Source organism: Bos mutus, chromosome 22 (genome assembly GCF_027580195.1).
Source record: "Bos mutus isolate GX-2022 chromosome 22, NWIPB_WYAK_1.1, whole genome shotgun sequence".
Classification (NCBI taxonomy): domain Eukaryota; kingdom Metazoa; phylum Chordata; class Mammalia; order Artiodactyla; family Bovidae; genus Bos; species Bos mutus.
Window position 1 is genome coordinate 17,135,605 of NC_091638.1, and position 19,673 is coordinate 17,155,277.

Below are 19,673 nucleotides of genomic sequence, written 5' to 3' on the forward strand. Positions count from 1 at the left end.
AAAGGAAACTGAAGTGTAAAGAAAAATCAAGACAAGGAGAGATGAGAGGAAGCAAATTCTACAAGTACTGTGTCTCCAGTTCCAGTCTCAGACGCTGAGCCATGGTGTTCTTCCTTCTGTCTTGCTTCAGCTATGTTAAGCCCTAGGTTTCTCTCTGGTGAAGCTGGCTTAATTGGGTATTCTGTCACTTGACAAGTAAAAGAATCTAACCAGTGGAAAGGAGGTGTGGGGGAAGGAAATTGCCGCTTAGCCCCCTATTCACAGACAAATCAGGTCCCTTCTCTGAGCCTCTGTTTATACTAAGTTCACTTCAGTTCAGATCAGTCACTCAGTCGTGTCCGACTCTGCGACCCCATGAATCGCAGCATGCCAGGCCTCCCTGTCCATCACCAACTCCCGGAGTTCACCCAGACTCACATCCATCAAGTCAGTGATGCCATCCAGCCATCTCATCCTCTGTCGTCCCCTTCTCCTCCTGCCCCCAATCCCTCCCAGCATCAGAGTCTTTTCCAATAAGTCAACTCTTCGCATGAGGTGGCCAAAATACTGGAGTTTCAGCTTTAGCATCATTCCTTCCAAAGAAATTCCAGGGCTGATCTCCTTCAGAATGGACTGGTCGGATCTCCTTGCAGTCTAAGGGACTCTCAAGAGTCTTCTCCAACACCACAGTTCAAAAGCATCAATTCTTCGGCACTCAGCCTTCTTCTTTTATACTTCTGTTTATACTAAAGTAAAAGTAAATTTTAGCTGTCATATTTTAAATCCCAATGGTATTCCAGGCACTTCACATTCATCAGCTCATAGAATTCTCGGGAGAACTCTGAGTCAGTCATCACTATTCCCATATTCCAAATGAAGAAACTGAGACTCAGGGAGACAAAGTGTGACCCAGGTTAAGTCGTCCTAGAAACCTCAGCCATCTTCCTCTCTCACCTGTAAAATAGGCATAACAAACTGACTACCCTAGAACACAGTCTTGAGGATAAGAGAGGGAAAAGCCAGTTGAAACTGACTTGGGGTTAAGCCTCATCCTCTCCCCATGGTTGAGACAGTAAAGAATCTGCCTGCAATGCGGGAGACCTGGCTTCCATCTCTGGGTGGCAAAGATCCCCTGGAGAAGGGAATGACTACCAACTTCAGTATTCTTTGGAGAATTCCATGGACAGAGGGGCCTAGCGGGCTACAGTCAAAAAGAGTCGGACACGACTGACTGAGTGACTAACTCCCCATTTCCACATGGAAAAAGCACAACTCCCCATTTCCACGTGGAAAAAGTGGGAATTCAAAAGTTGGGGGCAGTACTCGGTCGTGATGGAGGTGGAGTCGGGGGCCTTCAGGCTGGCTCCTCTGGCTGGCTCCAGTCCAGGCCCACCCCTACTTCCTGGGAGTTGCTCCTCCCCGCCCCACCATCTTCCCAAGGAAGGCCTGGCACAAGATGACGTCAGTCAGGTCCTTTGGCCCCCAGCCTGCCGGCCCGGAGCGGTTTCGGGCTTCCCCTCCCCAACCTGGCCCTGATCCACGGGCCCCAGGCGCCGGCCCCGTCACGTGATCCTCTTTGGCCGACTTCCCCCAGGATCCTGATTTAACTCTCCCTCCTCCCGCTTCCCTCCCTACCCCAGGCCCTTCGGGCACCACACCTGTTCTGCCTGGCAGGTGTAGGGAATTAGAGCATCTGCTCTTCCTCAGAGAAGGACCTTTTAGTTTTCCCGCCAGTAGAATGCGGCCCCCACCCTACGATTGCCTCTATTCCCTTCATTGCTTACTTTTGCGTTGGCCTTTCCCTACGGCCCCATTCCTCCACCCCCATCAGTCTCCAAAGCCCTTCCCAGGGACTAAATTCCCGGGGCGGGGTGGGGAGGGGCGGGGAGGGGAGGTGGACAGAGCTCAACCCTAAGGAAGCTCACAGAACTGGTCTGAAAGAAACTTCTAGAGATAGGGTGAAAAAGGTCAGCTTCCGGCATCGGACAGACTTGGGTTCGAATTCAACTCTGCTTCTGACCAATTGCTGATTCTGAACCCTTCGTCTCTCTATGCCTCAGTGGTTCCTTTTGCGAAACGGGGACCCCGGCGGGAAACGAAAGATAGAACGAGTCCAGCGAATGCTCTGACTGAACAGAGGGGTTCCTCCGCGCACCCACCCCGTCCCGGGCGCCCCTTCCCCAGCCCCGGAGCGGGGCCTCACCTCCCCAGTCCCTCCGCCGCAGGCTCCTCCTCCACTGACATCAGAGCCGCAGGCGGGCGGAGGGAGCCAGAGGAGCCCGAACCGAGCCCCAGCGAGAGAGCGGGCTGGCGGGCCAGGAGCGCAGCAGCGGCGGACGGCGGCCGGAGCTCGGCCCCAGCCAAGTCGGGCCTCCCAGCCAGCCCCGCGGCGGGGCAGCCGCAGGTACCGCCCGGGAGCCGCCCCGCCCACGACCCTGGGCGCCGGAGGGCGGCGGGACCCCCCATCCGCTAGGTACCCTCTCCCAAAGATGGGAGGGGGTGCCTGGGCGTGCTGGACTCTACTTGAGCAGGGTAGGGCCTTTCTCCCCCAGCTCTGCCCCAGGCCCAGCAGGTGCCAGGTGGCCAGTGGGAAACTGAGCGGGTAAAAGAGGAAGGTGAGGAGGGATGTGTGTGTATGTGTCTGCCTTCAGCTGGGCCTGAGTGTGGAAGGACTGGGCATTTGGAGGTATAGCTGTGTGGCGGCCGTATTGAGGTGTGCGAATGTCTTAGCACAGGCAAGTGGATCAAATGTGAAGTTGCAGGTATGTTGGTGTGTAAGGGTATCCGTCTGGGTGGCGATGTCTGGGAATCCGTGTTTTTGTTGCAGACTGTATCCAAGTGTGTGTGCTGGGGTCTGGCTCAAAGGGTAGTAAGTCAGAGTTGGGGGGTATATAATTGTGTCCTGAGGATGTTTGGAGTTAGATATAAGGATTTGGAGTTTAAGAGCTTCTAGGGTGTATAGGAGGGCTTCTGTGGTGGCTTAGTGGTAAAGAATTCACCTGCCAAGCAGGAGACACAGGATCGATCCCTGGGTGGGAAAGATCCCCTGAGAAGGAAATGGCAACCCACTCAAGTATTCTTGGATGGGAAATCCCATGGAGAGAGGAGCCGGGTGGGCTACAGTCCATGGGGTCACAAGAGTCAGACATGATTTGAGCCACTGAACAGGGTGTGCAGGAGCTGCAGGGTGACAGGTGTGAGGAATCCAGGATGTCTGGTACACAGGTGAGGTAGGTGTGTGTGTGTGTATCTGTTCTGTCTAGGTGTCATCTTGTCCTGGTGTGTGTGGATTTGTTTTGGGGTGTGGGAGAGATGTCTGGGTGTGAGGGTGTCTGGGGGGTGAGTTGATGTGGGCTGATGTCTGGGTGTACATGTGAGATCAGAGACTCATCTGGAGATGGAGTGTGCAGATCTGGGGGCAGGCGTCTGGTTTCAGGGTTGTGTGTGGGTCTTGGTGCAGGGATATGTATGGAACTGTGAGTTTGTTTTTTTTTTTTTGCCAGGCCCCAGATGGATTTTAAAATTCTGCCCTCTGGAGCTTACCATCAATTCTCTTTTCCTAGAAGTTTCTGCCCCTGGGATGGGTGGTCAGGCCTCCCAGGAACAAAGTCCCATCCAAAGAGTGGATTCTCACGCCATGGGCTCTAGTTAGGGCACCTTCCCCCCTTTTTCCAGCAGAAGAAACAGAGAAGGAAAGTGCCCTCCCTGAGGTCACACAGCACACTGGGCTGTGTTTTGACCTCCCTTTCCGTGGGCTTATGATGGCATTGAGAGGCTGTGTTTTCTGGATGGGTCCTAGTCTGGCTGCAGTGCCCTCCAAGGCCTTTGCTTTCAGCAAGCTTAGCTGGGGCCTCATTGGGCAGCTATCCATCTCCAACCAAATCGTATCCATCTCCAACTTCAGCTCCCCATTCCCCATCTGATAACTGGGGAGAGAGTGCTCACCTGCTACTGCTGGTTGCGACAGAGGGCTCAACAGAGTAAAAGTATAGGCTGGATCAGGGTGAGATGAAGCCAGTAGGGGACAGGTTGGCGGGGGGGACCCTTTCTCAAGCTGCTGGGACCCAAATGGGGAGTCAGGACTGAGAGGGGTAACAGGAGGCCTGGGCAGTTCCAGCTGTGCCTGCTGTTGCTGTGGTAACAGTGCAGAAGGAGCTATTTAAAAACGTGGCTGAGATATTGCTGGAAGCCCAGGCTGCCGGAAACCTGATTTCCGAGAGGCTTGGCAAGGGAGGAGGAGGAGGGAGAGGAGACACCCCAGCGATTCCCAGGGTCGGGCAGCAACATCGCTGGTTCTGGGGACAGGGTGATTCTCTGGGGCTGTGTGTTTCTACAGATTGTTCTGGGGTCTTCTTTGCTGTCCTCCTAGAGTTCAGTGTCCCCTCGTGTGTTTGGATTTAGAGAGGGAGAAATTGGGAGGTGAGCTGAATGAATGAATGAGTGACTTTATTGAATAAAGAATTTTGCTGCCACCTGAAGGATTTTCCTCTAGGCTTAAGGATATAATGAATGGATGTTGCTGAATGAACAAATGGCCTGTGAATGAATGTTGGATGATTTTGTCAAATGAATGAATCAAGGATGAATAAATGCATGCTCAGTGGGGCCCTCACTAAGTTCCCACAAGGAAGTCTGAGCCCTGCTGAGTCTTCTTCCATTCCCTTTCCCAGGAGCCCTGGCTGTGGCCAGGGGGCAGTGGGCCATGCCGGGGGCAGTGGAACGCCCCAGCTGGAAGCAGGCAGAGGACATTAGAGACATTTACGACTTCCGAGATGTTCTGGGAACGTGAGTCTCCGTGGCAGGAGAGAAGGGGGAGCTGTCCCTGAGCTGGGGGGAAGGGTGGGGAGGGTCCTCACTCGTGGGCCTGGCTGGCTGGGGAGGCTGGGTCCAGGGTGGTGCTTCCTCTGGCCAGTTGATCACTGCTTCCTGTTTCCTACATCCCAGGCCCTGTGGTGGCCTTGTATGGCCCGAGTGGCCGGGAGTTTTCACTTCTGGCTGACAGGGGGTGGAACAGAGGCTGCTCTTGCTCTGGGTTCCTGTGACAAGAAGAAAGTAGGCGAGAATGAAGGAGCCAGTTTTTTAAACTGACTGCCAAGAACTGGGGGTTCTGGCCTAGGTTTTGGAACTGAAGCTGGGCATGGCTCTGTTCTCCATGGTGAGAATCCAGAAATAACTCAAACCTGATCTCTGCCCCTCAAGTTGATCCCAAACATGTGAGGGAGACAGACCCACGGAAAATGACAACCGGGCGTGTATGGTGCTCTAGCTAATTTCGCGAATGAGGACTTTGTTGAGCCCAGAGAGCAGCGGCTTCTGTATGGGGAATAACTTTCTGGAGAAGGGGGCATTAGAGCTGGGGATTGAAGGATGGGCAGGAGAGTACTTGTCAGACGGGGAGAAGGCATTCTAGGCAGGAGGAATAGCATAAACAAAGGCTCAGAGATATGTTATGTGTGGAAAGAGACAGAGTCTGGTAGAGCTTATAATCAGAGGCTGGGGAGAAGAGTGGAAGACACTGAGGAAAGAGAGGAACAGGTCAGGTAAGGCCTCGAAGCCAAGCTATAGAGGCTGGAAGTAATCTCATGAGCCACAGGATAACATTTAAGACTTTTTGGCAGATGTGCAATTCAGGATGGTCATTCTGGCCACGGTATAGAGGGTACATTGAAGAGGGACAAGACTGGAAGCCAGCAATGGGCTATCATAGTCACTAGTTAGTCTGATGATTGAGATTTCACCATGAGATGCTGTTCATTGACTATGACTTATGATCCCAGGAAAAGCAAATAGTTCTAGAGAGCACTAGTCAACACTCATTCCTTAACCAGTGAACTTTAGTGAAAATGAGTATGCTCCTTTCTAAGACTGTTCGAAAGCACTGCTTCTCCAGTGAGCATACATATCACTGGTTGTTCAGTTTCTAAGTCATGTCCGATTCTTTGTGACCCTATGGACTGTATGTAGCCTGCCAGGCTCCTCTGTCCTCCACTATCTCCTGGAGTTTGCTCAAATTCACCTCCATTGAGTTGGTGATGTTGTCGAACCATCTCATCCTCCACTGCCCCCTTCTCCTTTTGCCTTCAATCCTTTCCCAGCATCAGGGTCTTTTCCAGAGAGTTGGCTCTGCGCATTAGGTGGCCTAAGTATTGGATCTGGTTAAAATGCAGCTTCTGATTTTAGTAGGTCTAAGGTGGGGCCCAAGATTCCACAGTTCTGAAGAGCTACCAAGTGATGCTGATGTTCTTCATGGTTCTAAAGGGTGTTAAATAAGCCATGACTCAAATTGGCTTTTGCAGAAAAAGGAATGAATCAGTCATGCACATAATCAAAAAGCCTAGGGGGTAAACTTCAGGTGTGGGATACAGGGGCTCACATGATGTTATTAGGAAACTGTCTTTGTTTCTCAGCTCTGATTTCCTTTGTGTTGGCTTCATTCTCAAGCAGGCTCTCCCCAAGTGGTGGCAAAGATGACCACCATTAGCTCCAGGCTTACATCCTACCAACTTAGCAGGAAAGAACACCTCATTCTCAAAGTGCCAGTAACCTGGCTTACATCACAGGACCCAGTTACCGTGGCCAGGGGATAGACGACTCTTATTGGCTAGGCTGGGGCACCTCTGGCACCAAAGAGGTGAATGGGTGATAGAGGGAGGCTCATTCCACTTCCTTGTCCTGGGGATGGTCATGTAACCCATAGTGGGATGGAGGAGAGGCTGGAGGGAAGCTGAGGTTCTGGTTCTCCGTCTCATGAATCCCCTCTCCCTGCAGAGGAGCCTTCTCTGAGGTCATCCTGGCAGAAGATAAGAGGACTCAGAAGATGGTGGCCATCAAATGTATCGCCAAGAAGGCTCTGGAGGGCAAGGAGGGTAGCATGGAGAATGAGATTGCTGTCCTACACAAGTGCGTGGAGCAGATTCTGTCCCTGCTCTGGGTCAACCCTGCCTTGACCTGTCCCATGCCCCTCCTCTCTCTGCTTTGGGCAAATCACCTAACCTCTCTGAGCCTCAAACTGCTCATTTGTAAATGGGGGTAATTATCTCCACTTGGTAGGATGTGGGGAGCATCAGACATCCTTTACTTCAAGTGCCTGGCACGAGAGCAAACATGACTGATGTGATTAAGATGCCACTGCTTCTTTACAATGGTTTAATGTCCAGTCATATCTAAAGGTCAATCCTTGAACATGTCTTGAACCCATGTACCTCTGCTGATGCTATCTCTAGACCTACCTCAAGTTGCCCTACGTATTACACCACCTCACAAGTTTAAAAACACCCATCTGCTGATACCCTGACAACAACGAGATGGTCTCTGAACTGCTAATGCTGATGGGAAACCTGCTGTTCTCACTGGAAAGCTCATATAGAATCTCCACTTCCAGCCTCCCACCTGAGCTTTCCCATCACCCTGAGCAGGGATGAAATAATCATTTCTACCACTGGGTCGGGAATACTGAGGCCCAGAGAGGACAAAGGACTTGCCTAAGGTCACACAGCAAGTCTGTGGCAGAGCCAAGCCTTCCATCAAACTCACTCGCCATCATTGGTTCATTTCTGGAGTGTTTAATGTGTGCCAGGCACTGTGCCAAGATTCTTCCCTGCATTTCTTCACGTGATCCTCACCTCAATACTTGGAGGGAAGTACTATCACTGGCTTCATGTTACAGATTTAAAAAAACAGGCCCGGAGAGGTTATACTCAATTCAATGAATATTAGTGAGCACTCAGTCTGCACCAGGTGTGGAGGCACAGTGGTCAGCAAGATAAAGCTGCTGGTCTTGTAGAGATGATATGCTGGTGGGAGAGGCTGGCAAATTTATAAACCCAGACAAGTGTTAAAATCCTATAGCAGTCAGCACTGTGAGGTGAGAAGACATGCCCTCAACAGCACGTGGCAGAGGCAGATGAGGACTCAGGTCTGTGCAATGCCAGAGCCCAGTGTTAACCTCCGTGACACTATAACACATCATGGTAAAGCAGCTGTTCCCTTTGGGACCCAGATCTTTGGCTCATCCTACCCAGGTTTGCAGGCAGTGGCTCCTTAAGATGAGGGTAGGGAGGTGGCTGAACTGTCCTCGACTCTGAACCACCTCATTTCTCCTTTCAGGATCAAGCACCCCAACATCGTAGCCCTGGATGACATCTACGAGAGTGGGGGACACCTCTATCTTATCATGCAGCTGTGAGTGGCCCTGTGTCAACCCCTTTCTCACACCCGTCCCTGCTTCCCCCTCCCTGGTCTCTCTGCATCCAATGCTGTCTTGGCCAGACTGCCCTGTCCCTGGCTGCAGGGTGTCAGGCGGTGAGCTGTTTGACCGAATTGTGGAAAAAGGCTTCTACACAGAACGGGATGCCAGCCGCCTCATCTTCCAGGTCCTGGATGCCGTCAAGTACCTGCATGACCTGGGCATCGTACACCGAGACCTCAAGGTGGGTGTGTGGGAAGCTAGGGCATCCAAGGGTGGGGCCTCCGCAAACTCCCCACTGTGACCTTGGGTACCTCTCACCCACTTGCTGAGCCTTGCCTTTCTGTCTGACCTTGTAAGCCCTAAACTGCTTCCTCCCCATTCCAGTTCTGAAACTCGAACACAAAGGTGATTATCCCAGTAACATCTTAGGTTTTTTCTGATAATAAAACTCCCACTTGCTCTTTGTAGAAAACTTGGATGACAGCAAAACACAAAGAAGACAGCCAGAAATCCCCAAAGCCCTCCACCTCAGAGATGATGATGAGGCGCATGTTTGGTGGTCCATCACACTCTGCTGTAGGAGGAGAGCACCAGGGTGAAACAGAGCTGACTCTGAATTCTGGCCTAGCCACTCCCTGACTATAGATCCCCAACTGCAAGTCACTTTGCCTCTCAAGGCATCCGTTTACTCATCTGTAAAGAGCGATTATTCACAGTGGCCTGGCAGGGATGTGGTAAGGATGAACTGAAATGAAGCACAGCACAGGATCTGGCACACAGTAGGTGCTCAAAAATTCTTCAGGGCTTCACAATACACACCTGAGGTTTATAGGAAATTCCGCCCCCATACCCTGAGGTCCTTGTCCTTTTGGGAACTTCTGACTTCTTGAGAACTGCTTGAGTTTCTTGTGCCTCCAACCAAGATGGCAGCTGTAAAACTACAGTAGCTTTGGGGAAGTGGGGCTCATTGGGGTGTTTGCAGAGGCAGAAGCTTCTGCTAGCCTCTGGCTATTTCCAATTCTCCTTTCCCTCCCTCCCGCCCTCCAAGCCAGAGAATCTGCTGTACTACAGCCTGGATGAAGACTCTAAGATCATGATCTCCGACTTTGGCCTCTCCAAGATGGAAGACCCCAGCAGTGTGCTCTCCACGGCCTGTGGGACCCCAGGATACGTGGGTGCGGAGGGCCCTGGTCTGGAGCTGTGGGCAGGGAAGAAGTGGGAGCTGCAGGGCAGAGATTTGTCAACACCATGTCCCATTCCCTCCACAGCCCCTGAAGTGCTGGCCCAGAAGCCCTACAGCAAGGCTGTGGATTGCTGGTCCATTGGGGTCATCGCCTATATCCTGTGAGTGGGGCCTGGCTGTTACAGATGTGACTCCAGACTTCTCCTCTCCCCTACTTTGCTCTCTTCTTCCTCTGTGCTATTTCTTCCTTCCTGCCATCCATATTTATCTCTACCAGTTAATGACTGTATTATTTCACTCAATAGAGACTATGTTTCTGGCCACTGTGGCCAAGCACTGGGGATTTAGCAGAGGATAAAAACGACAAAGTGCTTGCCCTCAGGGAGCAGACATGCTAGTAGTAGGGGACACAGAAAATAAACAAGTAAATAAACCTGTACAATAATGGCAGGCAGTGAGACATGTATGAAGAAAAATCAAGCAGGGTAGGGAGATGGGATGGATGCTGTTTTAGATAAGCAGGTCAGGAGCCTCTCTGAGGAGGTGGCACATGAGTGGCATCCAGCATGAAGTGAGGGAGCCAGACACTCAAAAGTGTTCGGGGAGAGTGACTTAGAGCACAGAGCAAGCGCAAAGGCCCTGAGGAAGGACAGATGGTGGCACAATACGGAATTGAACGCTGGTGGAGTCGGACAGGAGTGAGCAAGGCAGAGAGCTAGATTTCCCCACTTTGTAGAAGGGGAACTCCTTCCTGGGGGTCCTGTCTGAACCTCAGCATCGCACCAAAGCTGCATCTGGGAGCCAGTGTGTACACTGACGGTAGAAATGAGAATGAGTTTCTCCCTGCCCAGGCTCTGTGGTTATCCTCCCTTCTATGACGAGAATGATGCCAAACTCTTTGAACAGATTTTGAAAGCCGAGTACGAGTTTGACTCTCCTTACTGGGACGACATCTCTGACTCTGGTATTTGGGGCTTTCCTTTCTTCCCCTGATCCTACCTCCAGTCCCTGCTTCATCTGCTTGGGTTGGGGGTGGGGGAAGGTCTCCTCACTTCACCAGGTTCCCCAGCCCCAGATTAAGCACTGTCTTTAGACCAGACACCTCACCCTGGGTGCTTTTCTCTGCCTGGCCCCTGGTCAGACATAGTATATTTCAGACTACCTCCCCACACTGACTTCCTAGTACCTAAAACAACACCATTAATGTTTTCATCTGTCCTTTTGTGCCTCCAGTTAGGCGGCAAAGCTTGTGAAGGCATTATTGATCATTTACATGTCAGTGTGAATCTTCTCTAAGAACAAGTTATTATTAAGGGAGAAAGCTGGAGAGCTAGGTTGGGTCGGGGGGCTTAGAGAAAGAGTACAGGTGGGGTGGGGCAGTGCATGGACAGATCTGGCTTTGATGCCAGGTGAGACCTGAGGGGGTGGGTTCTATCTTGGGGGTGTTCTCAGGCACCACCATGCTGTCTTTGCTCTTGTCTGGGGGGCTCAGCCAAAGACTTCATCCGGCACTTGATGGAGAAGGATCCAGAGAAGAGGTTCACCTGTGAGCAGGCCTTGCAGCACCCCTGGTGAGAGCTCCCACAAGCCTCGGGCTACGATGGGGTCTGGGGCCCCTAGGCCTGCCTCTCCCTTCACCGACAGCCCTCGATACACACCTATCCTAGGATTGCAGGAGATACTGCCCTAGATAAGAATATTCACCAGTCGGTGAGTGAGCAGATCAAGAAGAACTTCGCCAAAAGCAAGTGGAAGGTGAGCCCACGACCCCCATCTAGCCTCCAGCTCACACCAAGTGGGGCACACAGTAAATGCTCAGGGATGCGTACTGAAGGGTCTCATTCATTCATGCAATGCTGTGATACCCACTGTATTCCAGTGATGGTCTCTGATCTTCAAGACTAGAGGTATAACAGTGTATGCTTTTCAAGGAGACATAATCCAAGTTATGGGGTCCTGGAAGGGGCCTAAAGTGGTCATGGCCTGACAGACTGGTCAGGCCTGAGAGCCAAGTAGGAATTAGCCTAGCACAGCAGGATAAGGTCTGAGGCAGAGGGAACTAGGGTGCAAAGGGCCAGGAGAAGAGAGTATAGCCGTTTGGGCAGTGCCTGGCAGGACTGAAGGGGCTGCAGGAAGGAAACCAGGCTGAAGACAGGTCGGGGCCAGGCTGCCTGGCGGCTTGGGTCCCACAGTAGAGGGCTGACTTGATGCTGAGGAGCTCCGGAAGGATTTTCAGCTGAAACCTGACCTTTACAAGGGGCTCTCAAGATGCTGAAAGGCAGAGTGAAGGCTGGGAGGCCCTCTAGGGGACTGTGGCAGAGATGTGGTCAGGAGACAGTGAGGGCTTGAATCAGAATAGTGACAGTGGGAACAGAGGACACTGGACCAGGAGTTGTTTGGGAGGCAGAACTGACAAGAAGTGATGTTAGAATGGATACTGGAAGAGAGAGGAGGAGATGTCCAGGGCTCACCCAAGATTTTGGTTGGGGACAAGCTGGGTGATGGTACCATCACTTAGATGGAGATCCTGGGGCCAGAAACTTGTTTTTGGGGAGGTTTTGATTTAGGACATGGTAAATTCGAGGGACATTTCAGTGGACAGGTTGAGTAGAGAATGATACACACACAGTTGCACAAGGCATTTAACCTCTCTGTGCCTGTTTTCCTCCTTTAACAAGGCTGAAATAGTGCCCACCTCAAAGACTTTCAGGAAGATTAAATGATCTATTACGATAAGTACACACAATGCTATACAAAGTGTTTACTATTATGTGAATGTGAATTATATGAGAAATTATACATGTCTACATATATTATATACATGTGTGTGTATGTGTGTTTAACTGTATAATATGACTGAACATAATTTAATGAAGTCTTGTAGAGGTTTCAGGGAGTTTTGGGGATCAACCAATATCACTTGAATGAAAATAACAGAACTGCTATTAAGAATTCTACTGCCAGACCCTGCCCCACGATCTCCTACTCTCTCAAAAGTCCCTTCTGCCTTTCTCCACAGCAAGCCTTCAATGCTACAGCCGTGGTGCGGCACATGAGGAAGCTACAGCTGGGCACCAGCCAGGAGGGGCAGGGACAGACAGCGAGTCGTGGGGAGCTCCTGGCACCAGCAGCAGGGGGTGAGAACAGGGCTCTGTGCCAGGGCATGGGAGGTCCGTGGAGAGCGGCCCAGGCTGGAGTGGAGAGTCTGCTCCTGTGATCAGCTCTGCTCTCTCTTCCTATGTAGGGCCGGTGGCTGGCTGCTGCTGTCGCGACTGCTGTGTGGAGCCCAGCCCGAAACTGTCCCCCTCTCTGCACCCCCAGCTCTAGGGGCCTGGATCCAGGGTCAGGATCTGCTATGCAGGAAGGGTTGGGGATGGCCTACTCCCCCTCCCTCCCTGAACTGGGGAGGTACCCTGCCCCACTCCCTCCACACCCCTTTCTGTATCACCCCTCCACTGCATTTTCCATACAAATATTTCTATTTTATTGTTCCTTCTTATAATAAAGGGAAGAGATTAAACCCACAGGCAGCTCTGTCTCCTCAGACAACCTATACCCAACATGGTTGTGCAAACTGCTTGATTTGAGGGTGCCTGGTCCTTGAGTTAGCTGCAGGAAGTCCCCTTTCCAACATGAGACTGGATGGGGGAGAGTAGGAGGGAGCAGTAGGGAGGGGTGTTTGGGGAATCCCTTTTTCCATGCCCCCACCTAGCCTTCCGGCCCTGTGCACCTCTTTCTGCGCTTTGCTGGTGGCTCCTGAGCTTGCTGGAGTTGGCGCAAGTCAGCACTGAACAGCACCTGGGGCAAGAGGGGTGGGAGTCTGAGTGGGGAGAGGGCACATGGCAGTCAGGACTGGTGGGGCAGTGTGGGGAGCTGGAAGGGCTCATGGGTGGCAGGGCTGGGGTGGATAGAGAGTCCTTTAGGCTCAAATGGGACAGCAATGGAGGTAGAAGAAAATAGGTCAGGGCCAGGGAGAAGTCCTATGGGGTCTGGGCTGGAGATGGAGGGGAAGCCTAGGTACACTCACTGCTTGGGCCCAGCCAGCATAAGGTCCCCACAGGTTCCGGAAAAAGTTACCTAAACCAAAAAAAAAAAAAATTACCTAAACCAGAAGTGGTGAGGTGACGTTAAATGGCCCCTTGTGCTCCCTGTCCACAAGGGTGGGGTTTTAGGGAGAGGTGTATTTCTACCACCTCAGCCCACACATCCCAGCCCTGACATCCCACTCTCTCTCCTTACCCAGTTCCTTGTTGGCCTGGGGGCTCGGGCCCTTGGCCTGGCTGGTGGTGGGGTGCCAGCTGTAGTCACGTTGGGCAATCTGCCACACATGGACGTCCACGGGCACAGCCTGGGGTTTGTCTAGCGCCATCAGGCAGATGCAGTCAGCCACCTTTGACAGACAGAGAGTAAGCCACAGAGGAATGGCAGGGTCTAGTCAGCAACCTGCTTCTAGTTCCAAAGCCAGATGCTTCCTTCTCCACTCTGAGGACACTCTTACTGTATTTTCTATTAATAATTTAAAAAACAGCTGTGACGAGAGTGCTACTGGGTAAACATCTTATGTGTGCCAGTTTCATCATAACCTGAAAAGAAGGTTTATTGTAGACAAGAAAACAGGTCCTGAAGGTGAAGTGATTTGGCTGAAGTTACACAGATAGGGAGACTCAGAATCAAGATTTAATGTTAGGCTAGAGTTCAGAGCCCATTAAAAAGGGTAATTTAAATAAAAACTCATTTTTAAAGTACAGAGAAATATAAAAAAGAAAACAATAAATACCAAATTCCCAGTCATCTTTCTGATACCTAACCATTCTTGATATTGAACAAGAGGTCTATTAGCCTTTAATAAAAAAAATTTTTAAATTCTGTAAAGCAATTATCCTTTAATAAGAAAATTTTTTAAAAAGTTCTGTAAGTATATATAATTTTAAGGGAAGAACAAAATGAAAAGTGGAAGGCTTCCCTGGTGATCCAGTGGTTAAGACTCTGAGCTCCCAATCCAGGGGGAATGGGTTCAATCCTGGTCAGGGAATTAAGATCTTGCATGTCACATTGACAGTGTTTTAAAAAAAAAAAAGTTGGAAACATCTTATTTGTCTTCCCAAAGGTAACCACTATTGAGTTTCCTATGATTCCTTCCAGAAGTTTCTGCACACATACGGCAGTGTATGTATGTACCTGAACAAATGGTTTTTCTAAAAATGCATTCAAAGAGCAATGTCTTTTATACCCTTTCTGCATTCTACATATTCTCTAATAAAACATCTGCTGGTATCCTTTCTCCCTCCCACTCTGCCTCCAGAAGCCAAGCCCACACCCAGCTCTCTGACTGCCTTGTCTCCTCCTCTGCTATTCTCTGCATGAAAAGTGAGAGTAGCTTCTTCCTGCTTCCTTCCTTCCCTTCAACCCCGGGCCTCACCTTGGTGCCTACTCCAGGCAGGGTGCAGAGGGCCTTGTGAGCCTCCTCATAGGGGGCCTTGCGCAGCTGCTGCAGCCAGGGAAGTCCGCCCCGTTCTTCTAGGATGGCTCGGGCACTGGCACTCACAAAGCGGGCACGGTACCCCAGGCCCAGATTCCTAAGCTGAGCTTCCACCTCTGGCCCTGTGGGGGAGTGAGGAGGAGAACAGGGGTCAGACATTCTCAAATCCTTCCTGTCATCAGGCTAGTGCGTGAGCCCTGCATACGACACGTATGCTTTTCCTAAGTACCCTTCTCCTACCTTGCCGTTCTCTGGGAGACCCCAGGACACTTGCACATACAAAGGAAAGGGTTAAGCCTGGGTTCTGCCCCTCTACAAATGTTTTCTGAGCACTATGTGCTGTGCACTGGAGCAGAGATTGAGAAGGACTTGCTGTCATGGAGGAACTCCTCAGTTGAGTTCTTTAACCTTCCCAAAGGGTGTGAATTCATGAATTCACATTTATGATCTAAAATAATACACAGGGCTTTCCTGGTGGTCTAGTGGTTGAGAGTCTACCTGCCAATGCAGGGGACATGGGTTCAATCCCTGGTCCTGAAAGATCCCACATGCCGCAGAGCAACTAAACCTGTGTGCCACACTACTGAGCCTGTGCTCTAGAGCTGCAGCTACCGAAGCCCACAAGTCCTACAGGCTGTGCTCCACAAGAGAAGCCACAGCAATGAGAAGCCCAACCACCCCAATGAAGAGTAGGTCCTGCTTGCCACAACTAGAGAAAGCCCATGCACAGCAATGAAGACCCAGAGCAGACAAAGATAAATAATCTAAAAAATAAATAATAGTCATAATAACAGTAGCAGTTTCTATTATCATGCTTTTCTCAAGGACCTTGATGACAATACTACTGTTCTTCCCACTTTACAGATGAAGAAAATGAGTGCTTAGAGGAGGTTAAGTAACTCGCTCAAGAAAGGACATGACAGAGGTGGGACCTTGCACTGAGGTCTAGGACACCAAGCCGGTGCTCTTAACCCATTGCACTGCGCTACCTCATGACTGCCTTATTCATGCCTCAAACCCTTCTGGATAGAAATTGTCATTCCTATTCCACAAACAAGAGAAGCTTGGAGAAGTGAATGAATTCCCAGAGGTATTATGACTACTAAGCTGGGAGCTGAGACCCAAGACGGGTTTTCTAAGCACCCAAAACATTCTGTTTTCTCCAGCGAGGGCTGTGTCTTTGCTATGCAGGCACGAAGCACTTCCTCCAGCTTGGTTCTCACATCTGCCAACTGAGGTACTTGCCTCTGTAAATACTTCCCTCACAGTGCTCCCATGAAGAACATGTGTGTTTTTGGATGCAGAATTGTTGGGTTCACAGCAGAGATAGCAATTTGAATTTGCTGCTTACTTCATATATGCCAAACACTATGCAAGGTGAGCTATGTGCATTCCTTTACTCAACCCTCTTGAAACTCTGACAGGGCCTATTGGAGCTATTGTTATCCCATTGGAGCTATTGTTATCCCATTCAATGGATTAAGAACCTGAGGCACAGAGAGGCTACATAATGAGCTCAAGATCATATAGACAGAAGTCAAGTGCCAGAGTTGAAATTCAGACCCAGGCAGGCTATCTCTAGAACATGCATCTTAAGCCCAAACTACTGTACACTGTACACAAATGTCTTCTGATGAGCCATTGAACTCTGGGCAAAAAGCACAGACCACTGAAGTGCTGACATTTCAGGGACAAGGAAGATGACGTATAACTGGGGCTGACCAGACCAGGCAGGGTGGTTCTGGATGAGGGCAGTATTTAAAAAGGCAGGTAGCTTTGGGATGGAAGAAAGGCATCAGAGGAGAACTCAACAGGCCCTGAAAGCTGTCGTAAGGCCTGGAGGCAGGGACCCAGCTACTCACCAGCCAGGGCCTGCAAGCTGGGGAAGCCATGGTAGGTGACATCATCAAGCTGGATGAGCCGAGGTCCAAAGGTCTGGCAGAGCCTTTCCACCATGCCAGTGATGCGCGCAATGTTGTTGTTGGAGGAACAGATGAAAGAGAAAAGGCATTCGATGGGGTCCAGTTGCAGGAGTCGCACACCTGGGGACCAGAAAGGTAGGGAAATGAGAAATCACCTGCTGTTGGTAGTGACCTCTTCTTACCCTCAGATCCTAGGCTCCAAGGGGATCCTAAGGGAATGAGGGACAGCGTTGTTAAAGACAGTAACCCTGGAGCTCTCATTCTTTGTAGCATCTTGTGAGGTCCATGTTATCATCCCATTCCACAAAGAACGCACGGTGTAACCACTACGAGGTTGGGGATTTGTTTTGTTCACTGTGGTATTCCCAGTCACATAGATGATGCTCTGCAACATTTACAGAATGAACGATGTCACCAGCCCCAGATCACACAGCCAGGATTTGGCTCAATATCCCTGTCACTTCACTACGGTGGTCAGCAGGACATTAACAGTAGTAATGTCATTAACAGTAATAATAACTACTGTGTGTCAGGCACTATTCTAGGCACTTTATTTGTATTAGCTTCTTTAATCCTCATAAAATTCTGAGATAGATATAATCCCCATTTTACATATGGTGAAACCGAGTAACTTAACCAAATCACAAGCAACCCAACCTCTGCCTCAGGCTCTGTACTCACCCTTGAATTTCTGAGCCACCTCTTGAAAGTGGGGGTCCACGGAACTCCAATGGTGATACAGTGGAGCAAGGCTGACATCCAGCTGGAAGTACTGTTGCACGGCCTTTAGCTCTTCCAGTGTGGGCCTGCCAACCCTGCCCTTGTCCCCTCGGTACACAGTGCAGTAAAGATGCTCCTCAGTCTGGGTCAGGGTCCATACCTGGTCGGCCAGCACGCCACTCCAGTGCGCAGGGCTTTGCTCCCTCCACCTGCGCTTCCAGGCATATGGCAGCCCTAGCACTCAGTGCCCCTTTCTACACCCTTTGGGGCCCTCCTATCCTATAACTGCTTCACATACAAAACTAACTCACGAACTGCAAAACACAAGTGCTTTCTTTTACATCAATTATACAATGTAATCCTCGCAACAGCACCGCGCAGGCTTTTCCACCTTATAAAGGAGTTAACAAGGTCACTACTGGTGCTTCGGTCTCTTTTGTACCCTTCCTTCACCCCCAACGTTCCTTTGCACCCAGGGCCTGCGGTGCTGAGGAGCCAAGACTCAGGGTCACTCACCGGAAAGACTGTCCAGAAGCCAGAACCAGGTCCAGGCGCAGTTCAGATCGTGGACAGGGGATGGAGGCCCATAGGGCCGGGAAGGAGGCTAGAGTGCGATGCCCCATGCTACCCCGAAGAAGGGAGACCACTGACATTTCCATTCAGACCCCGCCCGGCGATGGTCCTGCCCACTCGGAAGGGGCTCTACCTGTCAAAAGACCTGGCCCCAAAGACCACGCCCCTCAAGGCCTCACCCACCAGATCCTAGCCTCTTAATTTGGATCCGCAGTTTTATTTAATTTCTCCACTCCCCGCAGGCCCTGCTCTCTCAACGCTTCTGCCCTTTCACTCTGTCTTGACCCTCCCGCCCTTCACAGCCTTTGGGCACGCAAACTAGTCCCTCAAGCTACCGGGACTTTGTGAAGCGCGCGCTAACGCGCTCTTCCGCTTTCTCTGGGGGCCGACCTCTCTCTCACCGGAAGGAGGGCTCAGGCCAGGCTGATTGGACCCAGAGGTAACCAATCCGCGGAGAGTTAGGAGGCGCCAATGAGAATCGGGCGTGGCGGCGAGTGGGCGGGCCTTTCTAGGCGCCGCAGCGGTTGGCGCGCGCTGGGCTCGGTGCCCGCTGTTGGCCTTTCCTCTGTGGGATTTGTCTGCACTCCGCACGCCGGCGCGTCCCATCCCCGCGCTCAGCGGCCAAGACGCACAGGGCGCCCTCAAGCCACAGTCCTCACCGCCTGATTTCCTCAGAGCCCTGTGATGCCTCAGGGCCTGCCCGCCCGCAGAACCAAGTGCTGTCCCCCGGCATCCTTGGGGCCTTTCTCAACGAGCCTCTTCGGGCTGATCTTCGCCTTTATCAGTCTGGCTACCCTGAACCCCCCTCACCGAGAATCGTGCCCGGATCGCAACTCCGGGCCAGCCGAAACCGAAACGTCTCTACAGCGTCTGGATCCCGAGGAATCTGCCTACTCCCTCGCTCTCTGAGTTTCTGCCCTCCAAGGGCTTGTCCCAGAGTTCGACACCGAGCAACCTTAGGCCTCACTGACTTCCTCATCAGAGGCCTGCCTCCTGGGATTCTGCGCGGACTGCCCCATCTGGCGTCACCCGCCAATTGAAAACCCTACCGAAAGGGGCCTCTGTAGGCCCCCTCCAGGACTGCGCCCAGCGACCCAGAGAGGCCTCAGGACCACCAACTCTGTGGCCCCAGGGCACCCCCGTTGCCAGGGCCGGCTGTCTAGTCCAGGGAAGATGCAGCCAAACCTCCCTCCTGGAGAAAGACACCAAAACCACAGAGACAAGAACTGTATTTGGACGGTTTCTCCCCTTCTAGCATAGTGACTCTCGGTTACTGTATCTGAATGATCAGCCAGCAGATTCCTTAAGGGACAGACTGGCAGCTGATTTATCTGTCTCTCCCACACAGTATCTAGCAGAGGGCTGGAAACCTGGTAGCATCTCAGCCCACAGCTCAGTAGTCGAAAGACCCTGGGGCTGCTTCCTGTGCTTGTCTCTTCTGTAGGACACCAGCCCTCAGACGCCTAGCACCTAAAAGGGCATTCCTCCAGTAAATGTTTCAATCAGAAGAGAAGGTGTCAAAGTGGGGAATGAATGAAGAGTCACTCTGTACTCCTGCTCAGTCCCTAGCTAAACAGGGGAAGGTCACAGCTATAGTGACTCTGAAGAAGTACTTGGACCATCCAACTG

The 19,673-nt window shown here is 51.4% G+C and overlaps 2 protein-coding genes across 4 annotated transcripts; one reads left to right on the forward strand and one right to left on the reverse strand.

Annotated features, from left to right (window-relative positions):
• Positions 1–1,888: 1,888 nt before the first annotated feature.
• On the forward strand, positions 1,889–12,874 carry CAMK1 (calcium/calmodulin dependent protein kinase I). Of its 2 annotated transcripts, none has more exons than XM_070360121.1 (12): positions 1,889–2,383; positions 4,650–4,764; positions 6,748–6,879; positions 8,086–8,160; positions 8,270–8,408; positions 9,216–9,342; positions 9,436–9,511; positions 10,202–10,314; positions 10,843–10,921; positions 11,018–11,105; positions 12,370–12,487; positions 12,595–12,874. In XM_070360121.1, the coding sequence occupies exons 2-12, from the start codon at positions 4,682–4,684 to the stop codon at positions 12,675–12,677; spliced, it is 1,113 nt and encodes a 370-aa protein (XP_070216222.1). In that variant the 5' UTR covers positions 1,889–2,383; positions 4,650–4,681; the 3' UTR covers positions 12,678–12,874. The 2 variants fall into 2 exon arrangements, with proteins under 2 accessions (XP_070216222.1, XP_005907134.1); XM_005907072.3 differs by lacking the exon at positions 1,889–2,383 and adding an exon at positions 2,487–2,511.
• A 36-nt stretch (positions 12,875–12,910) lies between these two features.
• Positions 12,911–19,017, reverse strand: OGG1 (8-oxoguanine DNA glycosylase). 2 transcript variants are annotated; one of them, XM_070360122.1, is made up of 8 exons: positions 18,855–19,017; positions 17,988–18,095; positions 17,433–17,680; positions 16,692–16,871; positions 14,770–14,951; positions 13,590–13,740; positions 13,378–13,427; positions 12,911–13,148 (listed from the first exon to the last, which is right to left on the reverse strand). In XM_070360122.1, the coding sequence occupies exons 2-8, from the start codon at positions 18,092–18,094 to the stop codon at positions 13,059–13,061; spliced, it is 1,008 nt and encodes a 335-aa protein (XP_070216223.1). In that variant the 5' UTR covers position 18,095; positions 18,855–19,017; the 3' UTR covers positions 12,911–13,058. The 2 variants fall into 2 exon arrangements, with proteins under 2 accessions (XP_070216223.1, XP_005907132.1); XM_005907070.2 differs by lacking the exon at positions 18,855–19,017 and having other exon boundaries at positions 17,988–18,821.
• Positions 19,018–19,673: the final 656 nt, after the last annotated feature.

Excerpts from the sequence above, each read along its gene's own strand:
- CAMK1 (XM_070360121.1), top strand. The coding sequence starts at position 4,682 with ATGCCGGGGGCAGTGGAACGCCCCAGCTGGAAGCAGGCAGAGGACATT. Across the intron at positions 8,409-9,215 it reads TCGTACACCGAGACCTCAAG|CCAGAGAATCTGCTGTACTA; the intron begins GTGGGTGTGTGG and ends CCGCCCTCCAAG. Across the intron at positions 9,512-10,201 it reads GGGGTCATCGCCTATATCCT|GCTCTGTGGTTATCCTCCCT; the intron begins GTGAGTGGGGCC and ends CTCCCTGCCCAG.
- OGG1 (XM_005907070.2), bottom strand. The coding sequence starts at position 18,130 with ATGGAAATGTCAGTGGTCTCCCTTCTTCGGGGTAGCATGGGGCATCGC. Across the intron at positions 16,872-17,432 it reads GGTGGCTCAGAAATTCAAGG|GTGTGCGACTCCTGCAACTG; the intron begins GTGAGTACAGAG and ends TCTGGTCCCCAG. Across the intron at positions 13,428-13,589 it reads CCAGGCCAACAAGGAACTGG|GTAACTTTTTCCGGAACCTG; the intron begins GTAAGGAGAGAG and ends TTTTTGGTTTAG.